The 26,296-nt window shown below is 38.5% G+C and overlaps 1 protein-coding gene and 1 long non-coding RNA gene across 3 annotated transcripts in view; one reads left to right on the forward strand and one right to left on the reverse strand.

The window, feature by feature from the left end:
* LOC138752988 (uncharacterized) overlaps window positions 1–6,540 on the reverse strand; it is a 33,918-nt gene extending 27,378 nt beyond the window's left edge. The window contains exon 1 of the long non-coding RNA XR_011351002.1: window positions 6,209–6,540. This is a non-coding gene — a long non-coding RNA (uncharacterized lncRNA). The remainder of the gene's footprint in view (window positions 1–6,208) is intronic.
* An 828-nt stretch (window positions 6,541–7,368) lies between these two features.
* nr4a3 (nuclear receptor subfamily 4, group A, member 3) lies at window positions 7,369–25,034 on the forward strand. 2 transcript variants are annotated; one of them, XM_069913563.1, is made up of 8 exons: window positions 7,369–8,054; window positions 10,876–11,043; window positions 12,750–13,594; window positions 15,800–15,929; window positions 16,721–16,881; window positions 18,257–18,456; window positions 19,417–19,595; window positions 23,437–25,034. In XM_069913563.1, the coding sequence occupies exons 1-8, from the start codon at window positions 8,051–8,053 to the stop codon at window positions 23,691–23,693; spliced, it is 1,944 nt and encodes a 647-aa protein (XP_069769664.1). In that variant the 5' UTR covers window positions 7,369–8,050; the 3' UTR covers window positions 23,694–25,034. The 2 variants fall into 2 exon arrangements, with proteins under 2 accessions (XP_069769664.1, XP_069769665.1); XM_069913564.1 differs by lacking the exon at window positions 10,876–11,043 and having other exon boundaries at window positions 7,369–8,007.
* The last annotated feature ends 1,262 nt before the right edge of the window (window positions 25,035–26,296 follow it).

The following is a 26,296-nucleotide window of genomic DNA, read 5'->3' on the forward strand; positions in this document are numbered from 1 at the left end:
AGAGAGCCCTTTGATCCAGAAATCTGAAGCCTTCTCTCCTGCATTCTCTCTTTAACCACATTAAGCCACATTATTATCCTATTTTGAACATACTAGCATGTGGCACGGGTAGCAATGCGAGACCACAACCCTGGAGGTCCTGTCCTTCAACTCAGCAGCTAACTCCCTGAACACTTGGCAGGACATTATCATCCTTCCTTCCCACATCCCACAACATGGACCATGACATCTGCTGCTCACCCTCCCTCTTGAGAATGCCACAAACCTGTTCGGAGACATCCCGGACCCTGGCACCTGAGAGGCAACATACCATTCAGCATTATCAGTGCCTTCCAAATTTCTTTTCTTTGGCTTGGCTTCGCGAACGAAGATTTATGGAGGGGGTAAAAAGTCCACGTCAGCTGCAGGCTCGTTTGTGGCTGACAAGTCCGATGCGGGACAGGCAGACACGATTGCAGCGGTTGCAGGGGAAAATTGGTTGTTTGGGGTTGGGTGTTGGGTTTTTCCTCCTTTGCCTTTTGTCAGTGAGGTGGGCTCTGCGGTCTTCTTCAAAGGAGGTTGCTGCCCGCCAAACTGTGAGGCGCCAAGATGCACGGTTTGAGGCATTATCAGCCCACTGGCGGTGGTCAATGTGGCAGGCACCAAGAGATTTCTTTAGGCAGTCCTTGTACCTTTTCTTTGGTGCACCTCTGTCACGGTGGCCAGTGGAGAGCTCGCCATATAACACGATCTTGGGAAGGCGATGGTCCTCCATTCTGGAGACGTGACCCATCCAAATAACCCCCTATCTACTCCCCTAACTGTGGAATCCCCTATTGTTACATCTGGACTCTTCTCCCTTCCCATCTTAGCCACAAGGCCGGACTCCATGTCAGAGACCTGACCGCCATGGCTTGTCTCTGGTAGTTTGTCCCCCTCAACAGTATACGTTATTGAGGGCAATGCCCACATAGGTACCCTGTCTGTTCTTTTTTCCCCTCTCCAGTCACCACTTAACTTTCTCCTGCTGTTCTGGCTGCCATTCCCACTGTCTATGAAATGGAAAGAAATATGAAAAACCCGATCTTACCTGTGCCCTCTTGCTGAACCATTCTGTTCCTCGATGGGGTTGTCCTTGCATCAGCTCCTGCACCATCACCTCAGCCACTTCTCACCAAAGCCTCGACTCTCCACTCCAACTCTGGCCCACTCACAATAACTTTCCTCAAAGGCCACTCCACTTATACCTCTAACTAACTTTAAGCAGCCTGTTCTTGTTTCCCCTCACTCCAACTCCCATTCATTCACTGGAATTTTCAAGGCTATCAGAAAAGTTGATGAGGGTGAAGGCTTTGACAAGATTCCGCATGGGAGATTAGTCGGGAAGGTTCAGTTGCTTGGTGTTTGTGGTAAGGTAATAAATTGGATTAGACATTGCCTTTCTGGGAGAAGCCAGAGTGGTAGTGAATTATTGCCTCTGAATGGAGACCTGCGACTAGTGGTGGGCCTCAAAGATTGGCACTGTGTCCACCATTCTTTTTTCATCTATATCAATGATCTAGATGATAATGTGGTAAATAATTGGATCAACAAGTTTGTGGATGACACAAACATTGGAGGTGTGGTGGACAGTGAATAAGGCTTTCAAAGCTTGCTGAGGAATCTGGACAAGGTGGAAAAATAAGCTGCAAAATGGCAGATGAAATTTAATGCAGTTAAATGAGAGGAGTTGCACTTTGGTAGGTCAAACCAAGTGCAGGAAAACAGGGGGTTCTGGGAATACATGACTTCCGAAAATGGCGCCACAGGTTGATAGGGACAGCTTTTGGCACATTGGCCTCCATAAATCAAAGATGTGAGTAAAGGAATTGTGATGTTATGGTGATGTTATGAGATATTGGTGAGGCCTTATTTGGAGTATTGTGTGCAGTTTTTAATCACATAACTACAAGAAAGGTATCATCAATAAGATTGAAAGAGTGTCAAGGAGATGTACAAGGATGATGCCAGGAATTGAACTGAGTTACAGGGAAAGGTTAAGCAGGTTAGGACTTTATTTCCTGGAATGCAGAAGACTGAGGGGAGATTGAAGAGGAGAGGTTTACAAAATAGTGATGGCCATAGATAGACGCAATGCAAGTACATTTTTCCACTGAGGTTAGATGAGATACAAACCAGAGGACATGGGCTATGGTTGAAAGGGGAAAAGTTTAAAGGGGGGGGGGTGGGGGGTGGGGCAGGAACTTCTTCACACAGAGAGTACTGGGAGTGTGGGATAAGATGCCAGTTGAATTGGTAAATGCAGGTTCAATTCTAACTTTTTTTTAAACTCATACAGGTACATGGACTGCAGGGGTATGGAGGTATATGGTCCAGGTGCAAGTTAGTGTGACTGGGCAGAAAATGTTCAACACAGACCAAAGGCCTGTTTCTGTGCTTTAGTGTTCTCTGGTTCCAAGAAAACCAAGCATATTTTTTCATTTGTTTTCCACAACCTTTTACACATATACAAAGGTCAGATTTATTGTCAGAGTACATACATCACATACAACCCTGAGATTCTTTTCCTCTGGGCAAGGCATAATTTCTACTTTATTGGTGGGGGAGGGGGAAAAACAGTACTCAAGCAAAGATATATATATATATACACAATAAAGTAAACAATAAGTGCAAACTAACTGCAATACAGAAAATATTCAATAATAAATGTGCAGAGACTATAAATGAGTCTCAGTTTGTTGTTTTGGAGTCTGATGCTGTTTCTCAACCTGTATGTTTGATGATTGCTGCTGCTCTCTATTGCTGGCATTCCATGTAGATTTTCTCAATGGTAGTGAGGATTTTGCCTCCTTTTGCAGGGATTTCCATTGATATTAGTGCCCCCATATCAGACTGCGATGCAGCTGGTCAGCATGCTTTTCACTGCACATCTGTAAAAGTTTGCTGAGATTTCCGACGTCATGATATGCTTTCTTCATTATGACATTTGTGTGTTGCAGCGAGGAAAGGTCTTCCAAGATAGTGAGTCCCAGGAATTTAAATTTGCTTACTCTCTCCACTTCCAATTCCCTCAATAATCACTGGATCATACACCTCTGGTTTCCCCCTCCGCCATAATCTCCTTTGTTTTGGTGACATTGTGTGAGGTTGTTGTTGGTGCACCCCTCCCTCCTGTATGCTGACTCATCACCCCTTTTATACAACCCACCACCGTGGTATCATTAGTAAATTTGTAGATGGGGCTATTGTCGTACTGAGCTACACAGCCATAAGTGCAAAGTGTATGCACATATAGAAGATGATGCTGTGCATACTTTAAACAAGAGCTTCCAACACTTTTGCATCACTTGTATTTTAAATGATTAACAAATGCAGAAGCATGCACTTCACTGAATCAGGGAGAAATACACAATATAGGATTTTATTTTAAACTGGGAATTTCAGAATATTTTGTAAGCCTCTCAGAACAGGGCTCCAGAGATTGGATGGTTATTCAATGAGTGCACATTGTTACATGTTTGGCAGTGTTTAACATGAGGGTCACTTGCTACTGTGTGACTATCTTCCTGTCACCTGCACCAACATCTGCACTGCATCATGCCACCTTCCCGCACCAAAACACACACGTCACAGATTTTCTTTCCATGGTCAGGTGGAGGCAAGTACTTCAGTTTTTGTTCTGTGAAATTGATGATCCATTTACTCGTTTCAACTGTTTGATCTTGGATTTGATGCTTATTTCTATTATTAAATCGATGCTTGAATTGTGCAAAATCAGCGTGGAAGAAAATATCTTTAATATTCTATTACACTATTTCCATTCTTTAAATAAAAAAAGTATTGTATTAATGGAGAACCCTTTGGGTTTGTGGCAAAATCCTACCTAGTTGTTTAAAATAAAATTTAAACAATTTAGGGGAAAACATCATTGTAGTCCATGAGCTTTGAAATGGAGCAAGTTTTTTCATAAATAAAGACCAAATATTTAACTTTACTCCCTTTAAAAACATAGTTAATTTGAGATCATGGATTGTCATGGTCGAGAAGCTTGTGTAGTCCTGTGATCCTCAGAGCGATGCTGTCTGGAGCTCCCAGTAGGGTCGCCCATGGCAGTAAGGTCAAGGGTGAGGTCCCTGACAAAGAATAATCCAATCAAAACCTCAATGGTGGAACAGGCAAACCAAGTTATTTTGAACTCAACGGTTGTGAAGGCAGGCAAAGGCTGCAACAAATCCATCAGCTCTAATTGTCGTGGTTTTCGTGCCATTGGAATTAGTTGATAGAGTTGTAAAATATTGTGCGCTTCTGGGAGTGAAACATCAAGTACACATTAAACAAGTCCATCATTCTTGATCTCGAGGAAAAGCCACAAAGTAATTTGAGATGTGGAAGATAGTATTATAGCAACCAGTGAGTTTTATACAATTTCTAATCATCATCAGTGAATAGAAATGTTAATTTTAGTCCATCTGCTGCCAGAATACATTTTGCAATTGTGTTCCTTTGACATACAGCCTGGTGCCAATTATAATCTTCTTGGAGAAAAAGGAATATCCTTCAAGTTATTGCCCTGTTCGCTTCATCAAAGAAACGAAGTGAAGATTTAATCGACAAGGTCAAGGAAGAGATGAAGCTGATTCTGTTTTTTCAGTGCAATTGGTAGGGGCGCATATATAATTTGAAAACAAATTGGCTGGGAATGTTTCTTCATTTGTAATAGATTTGCATAACTCTAAATATTTCTGTTAGAAATTAAGCAAATAATGTGACTCATGATTAACCAGATCATCATCTCTATGATGCTGCAGTTTCAAAGTAATCTTTGATATTCCTGTCGAATGGATATGGTCCTGTGTTGGTGATGCAAGAGCCCCAGGAGGTGGAGTTCCTGCTGCCAACTGTACAACCATAAATCATACAACTCATTCAATCTAACACAATACAAAACTATCTAATGTCAAAAATTTATTGTACAGGATCCAAAATCTTAAATATCAAATTACAAGTAGAACACAGAGCAATTCAGGCCTCCACTTAAGGGTAGAAATACCAACTTAGGGTGAAGAAATATTTATTGTAAGGGAGTTGAGTTCTTTGACTACTTAAAATATTTTGTCTTTTTGATCCAATCTTGGAATTCCGATGAACTTCAAATTCACTTTAGCTCGTGACAATGCAAGATTTTGTTATCATTTTGTACAGGACCTATATTGTCGACAGAACATTCCATTAATTTTACTTTGGGCTGTGTTTAGGCTGTGAAAGAATCCGTTTGAATAAGTTAACCAGGAACTAATATTTAATCATTTTATGGCAACAAGAGTTTCAGATTGCTCTGAGAAGTAAGCTTTTCACACATCGACCACAAATTCTCCTGTCAATGTTATGCCACACACTAGTCAGAATACGAATACCACTTAGCATAATTTTCTTTTTATAGACCTGCTGATGATAGCAATGGAAAGTAGAACTTGCAAAATAAATGTCCAAACGATTTTGAACAAAGTTACAATCTGATTTTACTAATTCGCTATAAAACACTGGAACGGTCCGAAAACGATGATGCAATTTGAAACACTCAATTAAATTGCATCCTTGCGGATACCACCATGTCTCCAATATTAATGTAAAGACAAAAATTCATTTTAAAGCTCATACCTTTAACCTATTCTTGAAATTTTACCCCATGGCAATGCCTGCAATTAGTAATGGAGTTTTTTTTTGTCGTTTCCGTCGGGTATTCCAATGGAAACTGAAGTGCTTACTTTATTAATTAACGCCTCTTCTTGACCAGATTTTTTTTAATTGCATCAAACTGCAGAGAAGACCTATTAAATTCCACTGACATGTATTAACTTTAACATTTTGATAACCATTATCTCAGCATAATATCTACGATTAATCAAGTCCGAAAGGTTCAAGAAAATTGATCATTAAGGGACATTTTTAATACAAAAAGTTGATCCCCGTTTTAAATTGTTTTTTTTAAAGTGGCGGCTTTAATAAGAACGCTACGCATTACAAATTTTGAAAGAAAAACATGCTTTGTACTTGCCACAGAAATCTAGTACACTATACCGCTTTCTATAAGCATATACAATTTCTTCCTCGGACCAGTAGTTCATTATTCATCACCATGTTGGAAAGGTTTCATAGTTAAATCTGGACAACCAAATGGTAAAAATTTTATCGACAAAGTTATGGGCAAAATGTCTCATTCGAGCCCTACCCGGAAGTAACCTCGTGGTCTCTGCGTCATTTTACGTCTCTTCCGCATGACCACGCTCCTGAGTCATAATCCGACTGTGTGCGTCATAGGAACGTTCCCTTCCGTCTATTTATAAAATGGAACAAGGGTTCACCACCTCGCCACCTGCCAAGAGCCGCGGGCGCAGTGGAGAGGCTGCCAAACCGCGAGGCTTCCAAAATAAGATTCTCCTCCAATTGGTCAACCGCCAAATGCAACAATGGAATTAAACTGTTCACTTTTCCCTCTCGCCCCAAAAGCCTCAGATTAACACAACATCGGAACGTCCCATGAAGCAATTACGCGAACGTACGAAGTTCCCATAACATTTTTTTGAATACGCACGGCGCAAGCACGCAATGAATTTGAATGGATTATATATATATGTGCATATATAGTAAAGGAGGATTGGCAGAATTGCAAGAATGTTCCGATTGTTTTTAAAAAGGATGGAATCCAAAATGTTTTAAACGTAATACATTTCTCAATGCTCCATTTATTCCAATTTCCGTTTCTCATGGATGAGACAATAAATGCATGTCGTCGCTTCATCCAAACTGCTATACTACGTATAATAAATGCGTACCCTTTGGATGAGGTAACGCTTATTATGTGCAATATACAAGTATACAAAGCATTGCAATTAAAAGCAAACTGTATAGTCGCATTGATCCAAAAGGGCGAAAACCAGGATTCAAGACAGTTGATGTATCAAGAATAATCGCAATAAAGACTTAATATTATCTCCGCTTAGGTTCTGCAAAAAATAAGCAGCATTTCTAAGCATTAACAAAAGGAGAAGGCTCCAACTAAAAATAGCCTTCCACACTATATTTGGTTTCACTGGATCACAAAATAGTTCCTAAAATAAACGGTACGCCCCAGAAATGAATGAGATCTGCGCTATCTCACTCGATGGACCGGCCCAGTCCGGCTAAATTTAGCAGCAGCGTGCGTCAATGCCGTGCGTCAGCGGGGCGCTCTCACGCGCACGAGTTCCAGCCCGCCCATGCCGCCACGCCTGGCTTTCCGCGTGCCTATTGGCGAGAGACCCCGAGAAGGTGGGGTCATGACTAATACGTGGAGGGGTGTTGATCCATCCAGCGTCTGGTGGCTTGTGATTGGACGCCTGAAGGCGATGACATCCTTACGCGGGGATCATAAAGGAGGGCCAAGAGCGAGTGGAGTTGTCCTTTCTCCAGCCTGTCAGCGGCTCGTCATCGTTCGTGTGCCGTCTGTGCGTGCACGGCCACAGGCGCGCGACTGAGGGGCCGGGCAAGAAAATCTCCGAAGACCCATTTCAGCACTCACAAGAAAGAAACGGGGGCAGCTGACGTGTCGCGTCAACGTGACGTATGCGGCCCGGAGGCGTCACAATTGACGTTTACTGCATTCCAGCCGCTCTTATGGAGACACCGGCGTTCCTCCTATAGGCAAGCAGCTTTTACAAGCCCCCACCCCCTCCTTAAACATAAATGACGTTCACAAAGTGAGGAATTGAACTGATCTCTGTCTGCACATAAACAAAGGCACATTGCATTCGGAGGAGCGTTCACAACACAGAAAAGGAGCAGAGGAAACAGTTTCAAACACTTTTCTCTGCTGATGAACTCCTCTGGTGAAGAAGAATCCGGATCTACACGAGAACTAATTCAATTATTGGGAATGATGTTTTAAAGACAACTGTTTTTGTGATCTATCCATGATTAGGATTGGACACCTACTCGCAACTTGGCAAGCTATTTGATTACATGTAAAGACGGAACCGTCACAGCAATCAAGTACGTATCGATAAGTTACTAAGTGGACATCATAAAAGTTACAATGGGTATGCTATATAAAGAAAAAGCTGCAATTCAAAGGGATTTTGTTAACGTTGATTGGAATGTACTTTGGAACTTGTCCTTTGATTCCAGTCTCTGGTGTCTTGAGAATTTATGGGTTAATCAACCACTTTGGCGTGTGTGACAATCGGAGATCAGCGGGTATTAAGGTATTTCTGGTAGTTGTCATGGTAATGTAATGCTGCAGGCTGGGTGTTTGGTACGATGTGATGAATAGATGCGACTTGTCTTACATTTGTCTGTGTGTATAATTGGTTATGTTCCAGTGAAAGTGTATAGTTATTTAGTGGCTATTTGATTCCATTGCAAACACATTCTGAAGAGGGTACCGTAGTGCTTGATTATCAAGCTGAAATGTGGTGCCCTAGAACAAAATTAGTGTTGATTATTATTCCGCACGTTGTTTCGGGATGTGGTCCTAAATATTCAGAGTTTCGGTTAGGAAATAACACCGCCTAATTGTACACTCTATTGATCCAACACGTGTAATCTGTCTAAGTTTTGTCTGCCTATATTTATGCATTTTTATTAATAGTTTCGCTTTCAGATGTTACTTTTTTGTTGAGTAATATTTTGTAGTCGCAACTGTAGCACGATTCTTGTGTAAATGTGTCAATTGGGTAATTAAATTGAACTTGCCAGTGGAGTAGCTTTGAAATGCATTCTTATTGACAAAATTAGAAGGTTGTATGCGGATGAATCAAGTATCCAAGTCTTCAAAATGCATGTCAACTATAAATTTCATATTTCATTTGCGGGCCGAGCAAGGCACAGGACGAGTTTGTACATTTACCAAAGTCACAACCGTCCCAAACATTGTTTTTATTGGAAAATCAGCAATCAAGCCAGTCCACGTTAGCTATGTGTGTGTGTGTGTGTGTATATATATATATATATATATATATATAGTTGTGGCTGCCCATTTATCCTGCTGTTGATTTTGGCATGTTTCTATGAAACTGATATTTGCGAAATGTTCGGTGCATCGCATCCATCGGAAGTAAAGAAGCGGATTTTGACTCTAATAATTTTCTGGGTACACTTTGCATAACTAGGTAACTTGTAATTATGGTGCAAGCATGCCCCGTTAGCTATGACAACCTAATGCTCCAAGGACATATTATACTGATTCTATTTGCTTGTATTTCATATGTTTAACGCATTTAATTTTTCATAATTGATCATTACATTCTCCTGCCAAGGGCTGTTGTCTGCCGTTCAGAGGAGGTAGTGCTGGCCTTATTGAAAGAGAGGGTGGTTGATAGCAATAGTTTTTTTTTCTGTTATTATTTACGCTAAATGAAAATTTCTCAGCAGTTCGTCATGGCCGACTGCTGCAAGGGAGATGGGCATCTGGTAACGAGGAGGATGCTTAAAGAGACCTTGCCAGTTCTCTAGGTAACCAACTGATTTAGAGCATTCTTCCGAGGGAGATCCTAACGTGCAAAGGAGTCGACTAAAGGAGATGAATGTTTCATCTTTTTAAAAAAAATACTTAATTGCAGGCCAAGCTATGAACGTTTCGAGAAGTAAGGTATTTGGATACGCTTGAATGCAAATAAAATATTAAAGACGATATTGTAACCCCGAATTCGGAATCTCCTTTCCGGTTTCCAGACCGGGATCCCTCCCGCCCCACGGGTGACAAGTTGACGTGACGATCGCAGGGCCACATTTGGAAGAAAACGCCTAAGCGCGGTATCGTACCTGACCCAGCCTAAAATAACTTAAGAGAATTGTTCTCTGATCATTTGAATGTCCGGTCAACATTGAAAGGGGGGGGGTGGGGGGGGGGAGAGAACCGTTTCCAATGGGTGAAACAATCAACTTGAAGAGAAGAGAGAGGAATGTTCTCAGTTGGACTGTCGAATGGATTTATATCATGGGTAGTTTGAGGTTGCCAGTCACCGTATCTGACATTAAACTCTTAAGCTGGGTTGTTTTTAGGGGTTAACCCTGTTTTGGCTCGCCATTCTGTGGATGTTTATGAAATTGAATTGTTAACGTGTTAAACTAAACCTTGTTAGACTTGTGGAAAAGATAGATATTTCGTGTAACTTTGGAAAGTTTTGAGCACATTAGATAAATTGAGAGGGGGCGCTGCAGCTCCACCGACTGCGATCGATTTCTTGTCATGAATAGGGCAAACGATGGCAAAAGTTAAATGACATGTTTTAATAACGCCGTGGGCGTTTTTGTGAATGCGTCTTAACCGGTTAGTTTAGTAGAATGTCCGGTGATCTCCAGCCTTGTGGGCAAGTCGCGTTTCTTTCTGTTATAACATGGAGCGTGCGTGCAGTAGGATTCCCACTTAATTCGGGACTCCAGAGAGACAAGGATCCCCACCGGCAATCTACCGAAGACAGAAACCTCAAGAGTGGCTTTGCCACATCATCCAACTCCGTTCGAATCGAGGAGTAACACCTACTTCGCTGTGAGGTGCGTATCAATTGCGAGTGGAGGACTTGTAGAGTTTGTTTCGATTCAGCTAAATTTCACTATACCCTATAATCCACTATAATTTCACATTGATCACGGATTTCAAATTGGTGCGAAATGAAGTGAATATGGTGAAGCGATCATTTGCCTACAATACATTTTGTATGCATTTTAGACTCCAGTTTAGGTTTTCAAGGCAATTTCTCGGCGTCTCAATGAAACTGGTGCAACCTTTTGTAATGGATTAAAAAGTACCACCATTCACCGATGTCCCAAATCTGATTTTCTTTCCATGATCTGGACAAAGGGAAGTACGTTTCATCGTTGCTACAGCTCTGATGTTTTATGTTCCCTTTCGCCTTTCAGATCTTGGTTCGGAAGAGCTTCTCCCACCGAGCCCGAGCACAAAGTCAGTGCTGCGAAGTCCCGAGAGCGGTCAATCCAGAGACTACGAATTGACAGCGGCCGAGCCTCTGGCATTACACCGAGCCAACATTCAGCGAGCCAAATATCTCCCTTCCTCAGCACACACAGGTAGACACTGGTTGTATGTCAACAACAGAATGCACCCACAAGTACATCATACACGTGGAGATTCGCTGCAAAATCCCGTGTGCCTTGTTCTGGGGGGGGGGGGGGGGAGAGAAGACGTTACCTTGTAATTTTGTCATTTCTGGGCTTTGTTTAATTTCCAGTCTTGTATTGATTCATCCTGTTTGTTTCCTCGATTTCCACTTTAATCCCCTAGTTGCTCTTGTACAGCTGCGGATAATTTGGAAATATGATAAAATTATAAACATGGGTAGTAAATCATCGAGTATTTTGGTCTTCATCTCGAGATCTAGAAGTTGAATGGGCGAGGGCTCGACATATCCTACAAACCGATAAAAGAAAGATAACAAAAGTAACGTAAAAATAAGTATGGGTGGGAACGAGCATGTATACAGGGTCCTTGTATGAAACTGTATATCCAGGCGTCATTGAGTATGAAATCATTATCTATCTACGGGCTTTATCTACATATCAACCCACATACATCAAATGGTTTGACTACATACAAATTTATATTCGAAAAATAAATTCAAACATATAAACCCGTCAGGTTACAAGCCAGCAACAAAGGAATGTGAACAAAACACGTGCAAATCGAGGTGTATTCATAGATAAACTTTATACACTGAGCATGTGAATATGCAGTAAAGAGGTGTGAACATACTGAAACATACACCTGGATTCTCTTCTTGGATTAAGTCATCTAAATTGTTTATCCAATCGAATCTTTATGTTTTGTTAAATCTGGCGCAATCTATTAATTTTCAACCAGTACAGGAATTGTTGACTCTGCGTTGTCCTTTTTATTATTGAAGAGCAGAATTTAGATTTGGATAACCGTCCAGTCGAAATAAATAATTTTCCATTATGCATTTTGTATCTGGCTTGAACGTTTCATTCCTCTGGTTATTTTTTCTCGTCTCTCCTGCTCGTTTTGAACAATCTATTGGGCTATGACTCTTTGAAAGGAGTGTTCATAAGATGTCTGCTTAATCACACACTGCGAACTGTATGTTTGACAGTAGGCGGAATTCGTCTGTGTTACTGACTTCAAAACCATACGGGAGACTGGCTTTGTGAGCTCATCTCGTCAATAAACGGAAGTATTTCACTCATCTGGCAAAACTAATCACCAAGCTGATGATTTAAAATAGTATTAGTAAAATAATGATAAACTGCGGCCCCTCTCCCAAGCCCAGAAACGCACATGTACATTTCAAAAGAGTTTTCAGAGCGAAACATAGGCACAAGTTGCCGTCCAGTGACACAATAAGGTGTATGCACCAGACTCATAGTGCAGTGTCACAGATCTAGTTATTCACAAATGCATATTTGAAAAACAATAGTGACACAAGTTGGGCGCTGCAGAGTCGCAATCTGTCCCTGCCAAAGGAATATGGTGGAATTGTAACTTTTAAATGCATAAAATCTATAAATGGGGTTTAATCATATGCGGAAAGTGTGCCAGTGACTTGTAATTATCTGATAGGATGTCATCGAAATATTCATTTGATCTCTGTGGTTGGTTTCCATATAATAATGATGCTTGGCAATGTGAATGCATACAGAAAACAGTGGTCCGGACTCTGGTAACCTGAAATAAAATGAATGCCAGCGATCCTAGCAAATCAACGCATTTCTCCGGGTTTCCACCTTTATTAATTTCAGAATGTTTGTTTCATTTTTAGATATGCCCTGTGTGCAAACTCAATACAGCTCGTCACCACAAGGTGCCAGTTTTGCAGCTCAGAGTTACGCTTATGGTGGAGATTATAGCTCTGACTTGGTACATACTGAACCCTCCTATATGAAGTTTGGTATGGACATGGGCAACACTGAAATTACAGCCACCACTTCCCTACCCAGTTTCAGTACCTTCATGGAGACTGGCTACTCTGGCAGCTATGAGTTCAAACCATCATGTGTGTATCAAGTGCACTCTTCCTCACAGAGGTCTCTCATTAAACTGGAAGATGCCTCCCATCATAGCTACCAGCCATCAATTCAGCATCAAACAGAGGACATCATACCATCAACCTCCATTTACTTCAAACAGTCTCCCCCATCAACTCCTACAACGCCACAATTCACATCTCCGCAGTCATCTATATGGGATGAGCCTCACGCGTTGCCTCCAGTGACCCAGACTTGCATGGCCTCAAGTCATATCTTGGATGCATCCCTGAAGACCGCACCACCAAGATTTCCGGTATTTGCCTTCAAGCAGTCTCCACCACACAATCCGGCCTCCAGCAGCCACATGTGTTATGAACCCCCAATGAACATGTCAATGGGAGCTGAGAGTACTTCCACACAGCCTGTAATGGACACTCATCAATACCCGCTACACTTGGTAAAGGGGTCTGGCTTGGGCTTCCACCCAATGCCTGTTAGCCAGTGTACCCAGAGTCTGCCCTCTCCACCGAATAGAGGCTCGTCTTCTTCAGAAGGGATGTGTGCTGTTTGTGGGGACAATGCAGCCTGTCAACATTATGGAGTTAGGACCTGCGAAGGATGTAAAGGTTTTTTTAAGGTATGGCACGTCTTACTATTATCAAAGGCATCTCCAAATCATTTATGAGATGAAGGAGCCAAGTGTTGTGTGGCTCTTTACAAAAGAACATATTGTAAAGGCCAAAAACAGCCTGTGAGCAAAATATTTGTGTTAACCCCAATATAGGACTACAGTGCATAACTTTTTAATGCAACTATTTTAAAATAAATTGAATTTGTTTATTTACTTTGGTAAACTAGTTTGGAAGGGGATACACCAGGTGCTTAACCCAATCTGTAGTGACTAGAATTTAAAACCCAATAGTATGTATGTGGTGACATTAAATGCTTCAGGGGAAAGGGGGGGGATATAAATCCTCAATTAAAAATACTTCAATAACACCAACCTCATTGAAAACAGGTGCAAAAAGGGCAATTGGTGTACACTGGGTATTAGCGAACAATTTAGATAAATGGCTACATTAGAGAAAGATTGTGAAGCATTTGAAAGGGCATAGAATAGATAGGCGAGAATGGTTCTTGGTTTGAGGACTACAGTTACAAGTACAGGTGGGAGAGGTTGGGTCCGTTTTTCTTGAAGATTTGTTTGGAGGAGAGAGAGAGATTGTATTTTATATCAATCTGAATTGTGGAAGGCTGTTCCTATTGCTGAAGTGGTCGAGGATGAGTGGTCTCAGATATGAAGTAGTGGGGAAGAGAATTAAGAGTGACACAAGGATTTTTTTTGTACAGAGTACGTGGATGAACTCTGGAATTCACTGCCTGCGAATATGGTGGAGAAGCGTTCCATTGTGGCCTTCAATATGAACTGGATAAATATAGGTGGAGGCAAAGTTAGCAAGGTTACAGAGAAAAGGCCTATGGGTGGAACTAGAGAGTTGCTCTGGGTCAGCAGGTATAACATGGAGAATGGCCACCTTCTGTGCTGCAAGCATTCTATAATTTATTTTGAAATAACACTTTGAAATAAATTTCAGACATGCAGTCTGAAACACAGAATATATCACTGTAATTTAGGGTCTGGAAAGAACAGTTATGACTAAGTGAAATACTGGGATGATTGTGATAAACACTAATATAATTGGGAATGAAATGCCAGAATTAAACAAGTACTACTGAATTTTTAAAATGCTATAAATAGCTTCTCTGCTTTACTATAGAGCATGTCTTCTGTTAAACTGCTTCCAAGCAACCTGTACACCTGAACAGAGTGTTTAGAAATCTATCTATCTTATTCTTCATAATTGCAGAGATCACAGTCAGAGTTGACTGTGGGACGTGAAATATTTGAAACAGCTGCAGTGTAACTTCAGAATAAGAGAATTCACCAATGGCAATCAGACTGGCTGGAATAACTTTTCACATGTGGGGCAAGGGTCAAGTCACACTTGCAAAAGTGAAGAATGGATGTTCCATCTTCTACCAATAAAACATTTAATTGTTACCAGAAATTAATTCACTTAATTTGTCTATTTAACCTTTCTTTCAAAAGGCAAGGAGCCTATATTTATAATGGACTTTTTTGTTTGGCTCTATAGACAACATGATTCAGCGATTTCTTTGTCTGATTAATAACCTTGCCTAAATGAGCAAAACTGAGATTTCCTAATTCTAGTTTATATAAAAATAAAATTTGTTCTCTGCCCAGAAGCAAGGTTGAATTCTATACAGTTAACTTAACCTGTTATAGTCATCTAGCTATGGCTTGCTTTTAAAAAAGATGTATAGCATTTAATTAACATTTGACTCCGAATGTGATTTGAAATGTAGTGATCAGTCTTGATTAGTGAAATCTAAGCTAGTTTAATTTTTGTTTTAAAGCTGTGCTAGTTAAAGAAATGCTACTCCAAACCATTTCAAATTTCTTTAATAAGGCCAGTAATCACCCCGGGAATAAACCAAGTAGAAAATGATCCCCGAAGGTATATTAGGATAGAGGGATATTATACTCGGTGGTATAATGTGATGACCCGGTAATTTCAGAAATAATTCTATCATTTAAAGCTGCCTGTCTCTTGAGAGTTTCCCTGCCACGAATCTGACTGATTCTCATTGTCAGGAGCTAACACCAGTAAAATTGTTTTTCTGCAGGCTAACGTGTTAGGAAATTAATTTTATCTAATTATCCGAGTAGCTTTGGCGCATTTCATACCATGATTAGAGTCTGCTTTGTCAGCTAAATTTTTCTAAGAAAACATGCAGTAATAACATTTGTTCTTTGCAGAGGACGGTACAAAAAAATGCAAAATATGTTTGCCTGGCGAATAAAAATTGTCCCGTGGACAAGAGGCGGCGTAATCGATGCCAGTACTGCAGGTTCCAGAAATGTCTCAGCGTGGGGATGGTTAAAGAAGGTGAGTGCTAGCAGTTGGCAGAATGCGACAACAACCTCCAAACCTGCTCTAATCCACTCTACCCTCTTGTTTAATGAAACCGTTAACATTTTGCTGGGGTCTTAAATGAGGTTTGGAATAAATTCTTCCAGTTAACTTCCTTCAGCAATTGTTTTCTTTATTATTTTTTGCATTTGGATTAACAGTTTGAATAAGCCAATCTCTAGGTTTTAACTGTCACTTCAGCATTTCCTGTTTTTTTTAAATCTTCAAAAGCATACTGCAAATAGCTAGTAGGCCAATAGGTAAAAGGCTATTTTAAATGAATCAAGAAGGAAATCCAAATAATAAAGAGCAAAGCCGCAGTCATTCTGTTAGTATAATATCAAAGGAGATGTGGCTTTAATGTTTTATCAATTTATAAATCCCTTGACCTGAAAAGTTTTTAAAAATGTTACACAGTGCAGTGTAAAACATATTTTAACACACAATTTAGATTGATAATATTAGAAAATGATACTGTAACTACATTTTGTGAAACAACACACTATAGATGCTATGATTGTAATAAAACACACAGATATGCTGGAGGAACTCAGCAGGTCTTGCAGTGCCCATAGGAGGTAAAGATATATAACTAATGTTTTGGGCCTGAACATATCTTTATCTCCTATGTATCTGCAAGACCTGCTGACTTCCTCCAGCATTTTTGTGTTTTTATTGTAACTATATTTTAGATATTTCATCCTAAATCTTTAGGATAAATAATTTTATGTTGGAGATTGTTTCTGACTTTATTTCTGTTTCTCTAGTGGTCCGTACTGACAGCTTAAAGGGGAGAAGGGGCCGACTACCTTCTAAACCAAAGAGCCCACTCCAAGAGCCATCCCCACCCTCGCCCCCAATCAGTATGATGAATGCTCTTGTGCGGGCACTTGTGGATTCCACTCCAAGCAGTCACAATTACTCCCAGGTAAGCAAAAATTTACATAAATGTAAACATGGGGAATGAAGTAGATAGCCATGGTTGTTACTGGGTACTAGATGGTGCCATTGTAAATACAGATGTGCATGGAGCTGAAATCTATCACATCTACTAAAACTTTTTATTTATATTAATAAGTGCTGGGTTGACTGACGAATTTCAATTTAAATTTCATTTAATTGAAAAATATATACTTTAGTATTTTGTAAATTCCTAGCCAAAACCTAAATCTTTTTTTTTGATCAAAACAACTGAATTGTGTTATGTAGTATTATAGAACTGGATGATTTTTAAGGATGTCAGTGTATTTGAGTGACTTTGTAAATATGATGGTACCTAATAGTATTGTATATGCTACTTTATGAACTGGTCAGCAAGAAGTTTTCATATTTCATTTTGATAATCAGATGAGAAAAATATTGTTGATTCCAACAAGTTGTGTAGCAATGGTAAATGCAGGTGTTGTTCTTTTCCACTGAGAAGTTGTGATATTTTCTTCATTTGAAGTTTTCAAAATTTCGCAACATTGTTCTTTTACTTTTCAAAAAATGATTTATTCGCTTCACACTCCATTGTTGCTTTTTTTTTTAAAAAAAGACAATGCATTATGATTTTTCTATTTTAAAAGTTTAAGAAAACCTTTGTCCCAGCAACGTAGGAAGGAAATTGTTTCAGAAATTAATATTTACCTCTGACCAATTAATTTGATTTCATACCAACAATAAAACTTGGACTTGGTGCAATTTGGTTTTAGCTTTTTCAATTCAAAATCTTGTCGATGATTTTCTTACTTTGATGTTGTATGACATTGGTCAAACAGCAAATATTTATTTTGAAATATTTTATCAAAATTTCATCAATATCAATTTAAAAAACTGTGGAAAATTAAACACTACAACAAAAATATTCTGATGATTTCCCTGTATATCGTATGTGCAAAAGATGAATTATCTTCTCAATCAGAGTAGATGAGGAATTCCAATTTAATCTTGTTTCTGTTAATATGTGATTTAAAGGTGCCTGCTGCAAGTGTTTACTTTTGTATGTAAATAAGTGTCATTTGCACCTACATTTAAAATGAGAACGTTTGCTGAATTACCATAAATTGAATGTTTTTTCTTAACTTCAATTTAGCTATGACTTACGACCCACCAATATTATATGATGTTCCTAAAATTGGCTTTTAATGATATTGATCCTCCAAGAAATTACTTTCAGTATGGAAATAGAATTCTTTTTGCTCAATGATAGTTCTTTTCAACAGCCTTGTGAATCTCTGTATTTCTTCCAGTAAATTTACTTTTTGGAAAATTAATTTTGCTTTCAAGTCTTTGGCTGACACGTTGTCATTTATTCCCTGCAGTTCTGTGCTACTGAACAGCCGACAGCTGGAAATGATGCAGAGTATGTGCATCAGTTCTATGGCCTCCTTGCTACCTCCATGGAGGTCACACAGAACTGGGCTGAAAAAATACCAGGATTCAGTGAGCTGCCTAAGGAAGATAAGACTTTACTCATTGAATCAGCTTTCCTTGAACTCTTTATACTGAGACTTTCTCACAGGTAAAGTTTGAGTTCCAAAAGTGTAAAACAATATTTTGAGGAGCGTTTTCACATTTTTAGATTAGAATATACCCTTTAAAGGATAGATCTCACTGTAGAATGAAATTCATAGCACATACTTCCTCCGGCCCCCACAAATAATCCTGTTAAGCTTACTGTTGCAAGAATTAGTGGTGTGTGGAAGTTTTTGAATCCAGAACACTTTGTTTCTTAAAGATTTCTGTTTCTGAAACATTGAAGATTTTTCCACATAAAGTAAAATAGACCAGATTTATTTTCGACTTCCTTTGCTTTGGTATATGCTGGAATTGTTGCAATAATTTTTTTTCTAGCACCTTTAAATGGAACATCCCTAGTATTTGTAAAATTATGAACATTGCCAGCTATAAATAATGTTTCCAATGTTAAAGTCATGAGATGCATTCACTTAACTTCCAATTTTTCTATTGCTGTCAAATGCTAGTTTATTCCAATGATTTGTCTGCTTTTGTTTGTGTTGTGCAGCAGATATTGAGCAAGTTTTTACCATGGAGTTGCTGTTTGCTTTATGCTTTTTCTGCTTGTTTTAATTAAAGTCAGCTTTGAGGTGGAAGGAAAAACCCGTCAGCAAATGATTAACCAAGGAAATATTTTGAATGTAACTAAATGATTGCTTCAATTTTCTAAAATGTGACCAATAGCTTATATCTTAAAAAACCACTAGACATTAACTAAATCAGTAAGTAAATGGTACTGTACAATCTCTAATAGCACTACTATTCTCCGGGTTTAGAAACCAGGCCATTTTCTTAATAGCTCATTTGTGAATATTCAATTCCCATAGATAGTGCATGTAAAGAATGTCATGTACGTCAGTGTATTGTAGAATGTATATTTTAATAGTTTCAGAATTCCTACAAATTGTGGAATTTTAAATGTATTCCAGAATTAAAATCCATTAATTTCAACAATTATTTACAGATCTGCTCCAGCAGAGGATAAGTTTGTATTCTGTAGTGGACTTGTTTTGCATCGACTTCAGTGCCTTCGTGGATTTGGTGAATGGCTTGACAACATCAAGGAATTCTCTACAAATTTACAAAGTTTTAATTTTGATGTTTCAACTTTTGCATGTCTAGCAGCTCTAGTTATGATCACAGGTAGGAATTTTCTATCATGTTTTTTCCCAGAATTATACAATGATTCTCACACCAGAGATAGCTATGTTAAATTTTTTTTGTGATATCAGATACAACTTTCTTACTATTTTCCAAGCTTGATTTCTTATTGCAGACTTTTAAATACTTATAAGTGGACTGTGGTCTTGTTTGCTTTTTTAAATTTTAAGTTGGTCCATTCAGATGTCCAGCTGTTCATTCACAGAGGTTCAAATCACTCTTTAAGCATTTACTGAATCAGGTTATGCACTTGTAATGATTTACTGAATCTGTATAGATCTACAGCACAGCTCTGATTATCTGAAATGGTCAGGACCAGACCTATTTTGGATGGCTGAATTTTTCAGATAACTGGTCATTTTTAAAAAACAGCCCAGTAGCAACAGCAAATCTCTTGTATCAGCATTTAAACAACCACAAACAACAAGGGAAGGTTTTTGAAGCATTAAAATAATTTTTGATTCTCACCCAAAAAAAATTCTGACTGCCTCCAATCCCCAACACTGCCGCCGATCACTGAGTCCTCTCAATCGCCATTGCCACTGATCCCCGTCACATCCATTCAGCCTTCTGATACAAGGAAAGTAACCTACCCTTCACAGCATTCCTCATAGATTACATTTTCCAACCATGGCAGCTACCTCCTAACTCTTCTTTGAACCCTGGTCTGTGTAATTACATCTTTACTGTAAAGTGGTATCAAGAACTATGCACAATTCTTCAGTTAGAGTCTAGCAAGTATTCTGTTTAATTCTAGCATGATCTCCATTGTCTTAAATTCTAGGCTTGAGCATTTTAAGCATCCTGTATGTTATTTTTTTCTTAAGTCACATTGCCTGCCCTGCAACTTATAAGATCTATGGACAAGATCGCTCTATTTTTCCACATGCAACAACATCCTCTCAATTCCTTACACTTCCCATATAATACCTCCTTGGATTAAATTCCACGTCTCTTTCTAAATGGACAATATCATCTTGTGCTATCAACCATACAATTTTCATATCATTCTGCAAGCTTCCTTAATTATGGGCCATGCACTTAAGGTTCGCATTATTAATATATACAATAAAAAGCAAGGCACTGCCACTGAGCCTTATGGAATCTATCGCAAAATACCCATCAACCATTATCCTTTACTTTCTACCATTGAACCACATTTGAATCCAATTTATTACTCTGTTAGCCAGGTGTTCACTTTTTTTAAATCAGCCTGTGGGACCTTGTCAGAAAGTTTTCTAAGTTTGATGTAGATTATATTAGGTGCACCGTCCTTATTGAATGCCTCTGTTAGCTACACAAATGTTACTTGCTAGTTGGACACAAATTTCCCTTAAACAAATCATTGTTGAATTTGTTGCTTCCTAAATAAGATTTTGCACTGTCCACCAGAATGAATTACAAAAGTTTGATGATCATCAAAGTTTAACTAACTGGTTTGTAATTCCTTTGTTTGTCCCTTCCTCACTCTTTAAACAGAAAAGCAACGTTGGCACTTTCAAACCCTCCAATACCATTCCCTTAGTGAAGAGAGGGTTTTTTTAAAAAAAATGTAGTTTCCTTGCTTCTTTCAACAGCCCAGGATTTATTTTGAATGAGCCCACTGATTTGTTCACTTGTAAAATGCTAGACTACTTCCTCTATTATTATGTTCACAGTGCCCAAGTTTTTATACATTTTTTCCTTATCTGCAACATCACCTATCTCATTTGGAGCGTCCTCATAATCACTATCTCTACCTGTATGTTATTTTTGTTTTGGCCCCAAATAAGCCCTATTCTTTACATGCTTGGATTTCTTTTTTGACTTACCACTTTTTTTCATGTTTTCCCAATTTCCCATTTAATTTTACCTCTGCAGTCCCTATACATTTCCTGGCTTTCTGCACTTTTATTATCATCTTTCTTTCTTGCCTTTTTAACTGGGCAGTAAAGGGTGCATCCCCTCCATTTTCTTTTGTTAACACTGAACCACCCTGGATTTGCAGTTTTGAATACTTCTAATTTAAGATCAGATGGATTTAGGTTGAGGATTCCAGTTCACATTGTCTGAATCACTTCTCAGTTTAGTAAAACTGCCATTGCCCCAATAAAAAACTATTATTCCTATATTATCATTGTCTTCTTTTCATACTTGTGCTTAACTGAATTCTGTTCATTATCACAAAAATACTTTCCCTCTGGATTCTCTTTGCATTTCTCAGCCTCATTCTCTAAAACTAAATACAACATTTCCAACACCCAAACTAACTTCCTTGTTGGTCTGACTACATACTGGCTAAAATGGCTTCCCTGAATAATTATGAAATTCAAATAGGTATTTTGTAGGAGAATTCTCAACTAAACCACATGGCGGATAATGGGGCAGATGCTTAAGAGATTAGTTAAAGATGTAGGTTTTAAGGAGGAGTGGCATAGTGCGGGAGAAGTTTAGAGAGGGATAATAATGTCCACGGCCTGCTTTCCAAGTATCTCTTGCTGTCACCTTGGAAGGATGTATTCTCCTTTTGTTCCTCCATTTCTCATTCCCCATTTTGATGAAGAGTCCTGGACCCGAATCATGAGCTATTTCCTTTTCCACAGATGCTGCCTGGCCTGATATCTGTTTCCAGCACTTGCCATTTCCAAGATCTATAGTTGTTTTGACTTTCATTTCATATTTTTCTGTATTTAACCCCCCCCCCCACCTCCCAACAACCATATTCCAACTTCTTCCTCATAATACTGTTATTCATGTCAGCCCCCAAAGTGAAAATGTTGGCCAAGTAGGATTTGTGGAGATAGAAACAATGGTTCTGGTGATAATCTTTCATCGTGTTAACTCTCATTCCGTATTCACATATTCTAACTGCATTGCTGATTGATTCCAGCATTTTCAGCCGTTATTTCAAATTTATCATAACTGCATAAATTTGTTTTTGCTTTAGGATTAAATCCCAAAACATTCTTATATTTAAAACTAATTTGAAGGGGAAGATTAAGATAAAATCAAGATGGTGAAGGATAGGATAAAATATTCAGATATTTATTCCACCTGCGCACTTGGTGACCTGAATTGCCTATGTACTTGGGTAACATGATAAAGAACTATTGCAGAAAGTCACCAAGGACAAAGACCCAATCTAAGTGGGACGTAATGTTTAGAAGTATAGAACCTTAATACAATAGTGTACTTGTGGTTGTTTGGATTTGAAATCAAGCCACATGAAGAAGGAATATCTCTGGAGAAGCAGTTGGAGATTAGAAGAATGTAAGGTGATCACACAAGTAAATAAAACTCTATAAGGAAAAAATGCTGAGAGGCTGTTTCTTTTTGCAAGGAGCATGATCTCAAAATAAGAAACTGGCTATTTAGGATTTGGATGAAGAAATATTTTCTTTAGAAACTTGCTTCTCTAAAGTGCTTTGGGTATTCAAAAAAATAAGAAATTCCAGGACTGAGGCTCTAATTTTTGAACAGTTGGGTACTCAAGAAGTTTGGGGATCAAGCTGAAAAATAGTCCTCTCTCTTTATTGTTCTTTATTATCGTGCCGAGAAGCAGAATTGACATCAGTTAGAACAAAGACTTAACTTTCTAATGGATGAAATTGATGTCATTTACCTCTGTGAGATTAAAGTTTGTTCAGGATTCCTCGAAGGAACTTATCTAAGTAAGACCTATACTTTTTTCATTGATTTGAGCATTTGGGGGGGGCGGGGGGTGAGCAAATGCATTGATGGGCAATAAATAGCAAAAATGTGGGTTTTTCATATCTACTATCACATCGATTACCAGAGAAAAATGTTTAGCATGTTGGTAATATTGCCTGTTGCATCTGCACAGATCGCCATGGGTTAAAAGAACCAAAGAAAGTGGAAGAGTTGCAATCCCGGATCATCAGTTGCTTGAAGGAACATGTGTCATTTAACAGCCCTGGAGAAAACAAAGGGCAGCCGTTATCCAAGGTAGTGGGGATCATACCTCAGCTGCGTTCTCTCTGTACACAGGGGCTCCAACGCATTTTCTACCTAAAACTAGAAGATCTGGTGCCACCTCCAACCATCATCGACAAGTTGTTTCTGGATACATTGCCTTTTTGAGATGTTTTACCTATTTTTGTCTATCTTGACAATAACAGACTTCTATAACCAAGTGGATTGTGTTTGGAGGAGAAACAACTGGTGTTCTGGCCTCTCTACCCTACAAAGCAATTTTTAATGTCCATATCCAAGAATATTTCCTGGCTCTTTATTCTGGAGGATCCTATACATTAAGAAAAACTCTCTGCTTGCTGCTTTTGGGAATGCTCACATGGCACCTTGGAAAATGAAACCTGGCAAAAATGATTTGTCTGACTCTTTTTCAGTCTGTAACATGTCACCCAAGAATCTTGGGAATGACTGATATAACATTATTCAAAATGTTAACAACAAAATTGTTACAAAGATGGTATGCTTTTTATTGTGATTGATGCCTTTAGTATAGCTCCTGATGTGTCATATAGACAGCAAGTGGTGGTGCAAAGTCACCTCTGATGGAAAGTTCTGTTTTTAGAATATAATGAAAGGCTGTTGGCTCAAATGTCCAAGTGCAATTTTTTTTGAAAGTGCTACAACTTCAAGAAGTTTATTTTGTTGGTTTTTTTTCAAACTCTAATTTATTGTAATACTAAAATAATTTGATGAAATACAATAAATTGTCGGCACTAACTTTACTGACAAAGTTACCTGAACTTGAATAATAGTGATAATGTGTACTGATATAAGTACAATTGATGCAGGGAGACTTTGTGAACCAGAAGAGCACCTACAGATTGCATAGAAACATATATAGAGGATTCAGGAGTGGGGGAGGGGGTGTGGGAAATACAATTTTTACAATCTTTTGTGAAGTGTTTTAAGGATGATTGTGTTGTTTGGATAGAAGGATATAAAAAATGAAAGACAAGATCTCCTAGATCTTCTAAGTCAGAATTGTTCAACCAGCCGTCTTTACAAATCCAGCAGGTCCTACTGAATACTGTAGTTGTAAGAATGTAGGTGCTAGTAGGATGCAGTCAACTGCATTAAACATTCCATGTTCGTAATTTTTTTTTGTATGATGTTTATACTGTTGATGCCATATACTAATACAAAATACTTTTGTGCATAATGTCTTTTTCTATAAAGATTATATGCATGTTATTGTAATGGCTTTGCCTGTATTTATTGCGACAATTGCCGGTTGCTCAGAGTAACTCTGCAGGCTGAATTCAGGAACCTTAGCAGTTAAAGGGGCAGTGCCTTGCTTTTGACAACAGAGTGAATTCACAAACTATCTCTGTGCTGCCTTAGCATCCAATAGTGTTTTATTGTGTTAACCTGTGTGTTTTCAAATGTTGAGTACATTGTACATAGATATGTAAATTAAAATATTAAATTGAATAACATTTTATCATAAAATACTTGACTTTGGATGATTCTCTGAAATTCATCTTGTGTGCACAGTTCAAATTGTGTACACAGCCCTAATCATGGTACTTTACACTTTGGTTTAAATAAAAATTAAAATATAAAAGTTAATAGTCACTGAACATAATTTTTGAAAATTGATATTAATTTAGTCACTTTTGACACATTATTTTTCTATCATATCTGTCCATAGATGTTCCTTCTTCAGGATTGTTCAATAACAAGCTATCAAATGTAATATGAAAGTAGCCAAGGTGAAGACTCAGATTTGAGGGTTAACCAGATTAGGTGGTAGAAATATATCTTGGAGGACCTCTCAGACTTGAATCTAAAGTCTTAACATAAATATAAACTGTCTGGAAAAGATGAGCTGCATTCCACAAATGTTAATTGTGAAGCCATAATGGTTTTAAGTGGCAAACTCCATTTCCCAGTTTCAGAGCAGATTTCATATTTTGATATTTATTTGTGTTAAATTAATTATCAATATTGTTGTTGACTTTTTGCACAGTTAAGCTGCTTGTATAAAATTCAAACATCAGCTGCCCTATTCACAGGCAGGGAAGCTTGTGCTGTGATAATTCTGGTGCAGGCACAACAGTCCTTATAGAATGGAGAAAAGATTATAGATCTTTACATTAATTTTTTTTTAATTAGTGCATGAAATATTTGAGTACTGTATTTTAAATGTAAAATATGAGTTCATTTTTGAAAACAATATCTTTTAACTTATTTCAAGAGTTAGTGGACATTAGACATTGATGAAAGCTGGTGAACCAGGAGTGGGACCTCACCAGCTGTTCTGTGAGCACAGTAGGCTGCAATGCACTGCCACTAGCCCTGTCCTGTACTCAGCCTTGCTGAAGTGCTGGTTACTTGGCTCTTGCCAGAATACTAGGCCAAAGATCACATGGGAACAAGCAGCATAGCCCAGGGGTAGGTAGCTGCCAATTTTGGAGCAATAAATGATTATCCATATTCTTCATTTTTATTGAACTGCAAAGTTACTGTAATTTCAATTTGAACAATATAATTTCTAGACATTACACTGTGAAATATTTTATAGCTACCTGATCTGAGCTTTATCACTATTTTTAATATTGTATTTATTTATAGGAATTTAATTGAACAGTGTATATTATTCCATTCACAGCAATATATGGAGTACAAATATGGTGAATCTCATCAAATATAATTTATTAACAATAGTTTTCATTTTGTATTTGTGTTTACTTCATTTGAAAATTTTGCTG

The sequence above is a fragment of the Narcine bancroftii genome, chromosome 1, assembly GCF_036971445.1.
Source record: "Narcine bancroftii isolate sNarBan1 chromosome 1, sNarBan1.hap1, whole genome shotgun sequence".
NCBI classification, from domain to species: domain Eukaryota; kingdom Metazoa; phylum Chordata; class Chondrichthyes; order Torpediniformes; family Narcinidae; genus Narcine; species Narcine bancroftii.